Source organism: Octopus bimaculoides, chromosome 11, assembly GCF_001194135.2.
Source record: "Octopus bimaculoides isolate UCB-OBI-ISO-001 chromosome 11, ASM119413v2, whole genome shotgun sequence".
In the NCBI taxonomy this organism is placed as follows: Eukaryota; Metazoa; Mollusca; class Cephalopoda; order Octopoda; family Octopodidae; genus Octopus; species Octopus bimaculoides.
Window position 1 is genome coordinate 1837722 of NC_068991.1, and position 3117 is coordinate 1840838.

The 3117-nt window shown below is 37.6% G+C and overlaps 1 protein-coding gene across 2 annotated transcripts in view; it reads left to right on the plus strand.

Moving 5' to 3' along the window:
• LOC106876551 (neo-calmodulin) overlaps positions 1–3117 on the plus strand; it is a 66067-nt gene that overhangs the window by 61857 nt on the left and 1093 nt on the right. For both annotated transcript variants that reach the window (XM_014925140.2, XM_052971431.1), the window contains exons 3-4: positions 1502–1645; positions 2165–2407. In XM_014925140.2, coding sequence (XP_014780626.1) covers positions 1502–1645; positions 2165–2407 — 387 coding nt within the window. The remainder of the gene's footprint in view (positions 1–1501; positions 1646–2164; positions 2408–3117) is intronic.

A 3117-nucleotide genomic window follows, 5' to 3' on the forward strand; every position in this document is an offset into this window, starting at 1 on the left:
ATTTATATATATATATATACACACATACACATATGATTGAAGAGCATCATTTATCGATTAGGTCCTTTAAAATTGTACCTAAGCAAAATATCGTATCGATTATTTCCAAATGTGGTTTGGTTGTTGTAGCGTGCAATGCACCACAAAATAGATCTCTCTCTCTCTCTCTCTCTCTCTCTCTCTTCTAAAGATTCTAGTTGTCTGACTGTTGAATCGAAGTCGATACTGATCAGATTTTTATAAATCAGCCTGCTTCGATTGATTTGAAATATAAATGGAATATTAAAGTATGGAGAAATAACAAAGAATTCCTACTTAGATTGGAATTAAACTAATGATGGTTCCGGGCAGCAGCAGCAGCCGTGGCAGCAGCAGCAGCGGCGGCGGCGGAGCCACTACAAGGAGCAGCGACAGCAGAAGCAACAAGAACTGTGTTCATTCAGATATATTACGATGCACTGTTTTTGTTGTTATTGGAATTTATAGAAATGGTGGTGGTGGTTGATATTGTAAATATTACGTCGAATATTATCTATGCCTACATAACTCATCCTGTACACACACACGTGCCTACGCATACACACATATATATGCATGCATGTATACATGTATATATTAAATAGAAAGATATATATCAAAGTGAATGCATGTATATATATATATATGTATACATACACACACACACACACACACACACACACACACACACACACACACATATATATATATATATATATACACATACATACATACATACATACATACATACATACATACATACATACATATAGACGCACACACACACATATATATATACATATATACATATATACATATATGGTAATTTTATTAGTAGCTGCAGAAAGTTTAGTGTAAGGGAAGAGAGAGAGAGAGAGAAATTTACAGTGGAAAGTATTAGATTGTGTGTGCACACGCATTTCAGTGCAATTTTAAGCACATGGATGTGCGTGCATGAGTGTCCGTCCTAATTTTCTATAAGAAATCTATTCATATTTTCTCTTCATCTGTTTATTTGCATATCCGTTCATCCTTTTTCATGTATATGTGTCTGTGTGTGTGTGTGTGTGTGTGTGCTTGAATGTACCTGTATCTGTTAGTCTGTACGTCACTACTTTTCATATGAATATATTTTGGTTTACAACGCATACGTACATATGTATACGCACACAAACATGCATCCACACAAACACACGCACACACACACACATATATACATACATATAGATAGATAGATAGATAGATAGAGAGAGAGAGAGAGAGAGAGAGAGAGAGAGAGAGAGAGAGATAAATAGATAGATAGATAGAGAGAGAGAGAATAGAGAGAGAGAGAGAGAAATAGATAGATAGATAGAGAGAGAGAGAGAGAGAGATCAGTAGGCCTGTATGTTGGGGGAGGGTCTATGCATTTCATAGAAACTCATACACTATCGATGAATTTCTAATTTTGATGAGTATCTTCTGATTTTTTTTTGCCCCACAGAATTCAAGGAAGCCTTCGACTTGTTTGACAAAGATGGGGATGGTGCCATCACAACCAAGGAACTTGGTACTGTGATGCGTTCGTTAGGACAAAATCCGTCAGAGTCAGAACTGCAAGACATGATTAACGAAGTTGATGTTGATGGTAAGTGCCAGTGTTCGATCTGACCATCGTGTGTCTCTGTGTCTGATACAACTTTTTGATTTCCATTGGAAAATCTAGAAATAAGAAAATTCTTTGACACGACTAAGAGAAACAGCAGCAACAATGACAATGTTTTTGATGATATTTATAATAATAATAATAATAATAATAATAATAATAATAATAATAATAATAATAATAATAATAATAATAATAATACTCTGTCAAAGCCTTGTTTTCTTCGGTCTACCATGGTCGGTCTACCATGGTCGCTCCACCTGCTGCAAAATGCAGTCAAATTTCCTTCAAATTACATCCTACAGTTCCATATAAGGACCCAGTGGAGAGTACTGCGAGATACTCATCCACAGTGTGTCCGAAAACATCAGGATGTTCACGGTTGGATTATCTTTGATCAAAATTCTACTCCCTCAGAGACCACCTAGGGTTAAATAGGGATAATATTAGCAAAAACAAAAACAACAATAATTCGGTTCTAACATTTCTGTTTTCTTACAGGAAGTGGTACGATTGACTTCCCAGAATTCTTAACCATGATGGCCAGAAAGATGCGAGACAGTGACACGGAAGAGGAGCTACGAGAAGCTTTCCGAGTGTTTGACAAGGATGAAAATGGCTACATTTCTGCGGCCGAGTTACATCACGTGATGACAAATCTAGGAGAAAAACTTACTGAAGAGGAAGTTGACGAAATGATCCGTGAAGCTGATATTGATGGTGATGGGCAAGTTAATTACGAAGGTAGGTCCTAACAACAAAATCACAAAATTTTAAAATGATTTTCCATTTTACTGGACCCTCGTCTGTTGCTCTGTCTCACTTTCGTCTGCTCTCTTTAGGTATATAAAATTCGCATGTTAGTGTCGATAAAGGGAAACACCAGTTGAGAACTCGTTTGACTTAATCAGTTTCATTTTTCCTCCAAAATTTGTCTTGTTATTTTGGTAGTATTTGTAAAGGCCTCTCTACTATAGGCACAAGGCCTGAAATTTTGGAGGAAGGGGATTAGTCGATTACATCGACCTTAGTACGCAACTGGTACTTAATTCATCGACCCCGAAAAGATGAAAGGTAAAGTCGACCTCGGCGGAATTTGAACTCATAACGTAGCAGCAGTCGGAATACCGCTAAGCATTTCGCCCGGCGTGCGAACGTTTCTTATTTCTTTATTGCCCACAAGGGGCTACACACAGAAGGGACAAACAAGGACAGACAAAGGTATTAAGTCTCTACTAGCTCGCCACCTTAGATAGTGTATGTTAAGTGTTGGACAAAAAGCTTTGCGATGCTAAGTCACGTCTCTGAGTTCAAACCTCGGTGACGTTGATGAAATGAGTACCAGTCACTGAATGTAGATGATTGTAATCGAGAAATCTCCTTCCTACCCTTGTGCTGGTCTGAGATTATGATGGAAATCTCCTTCCTACCCTTGTGCTGGTCTGAGATTATGA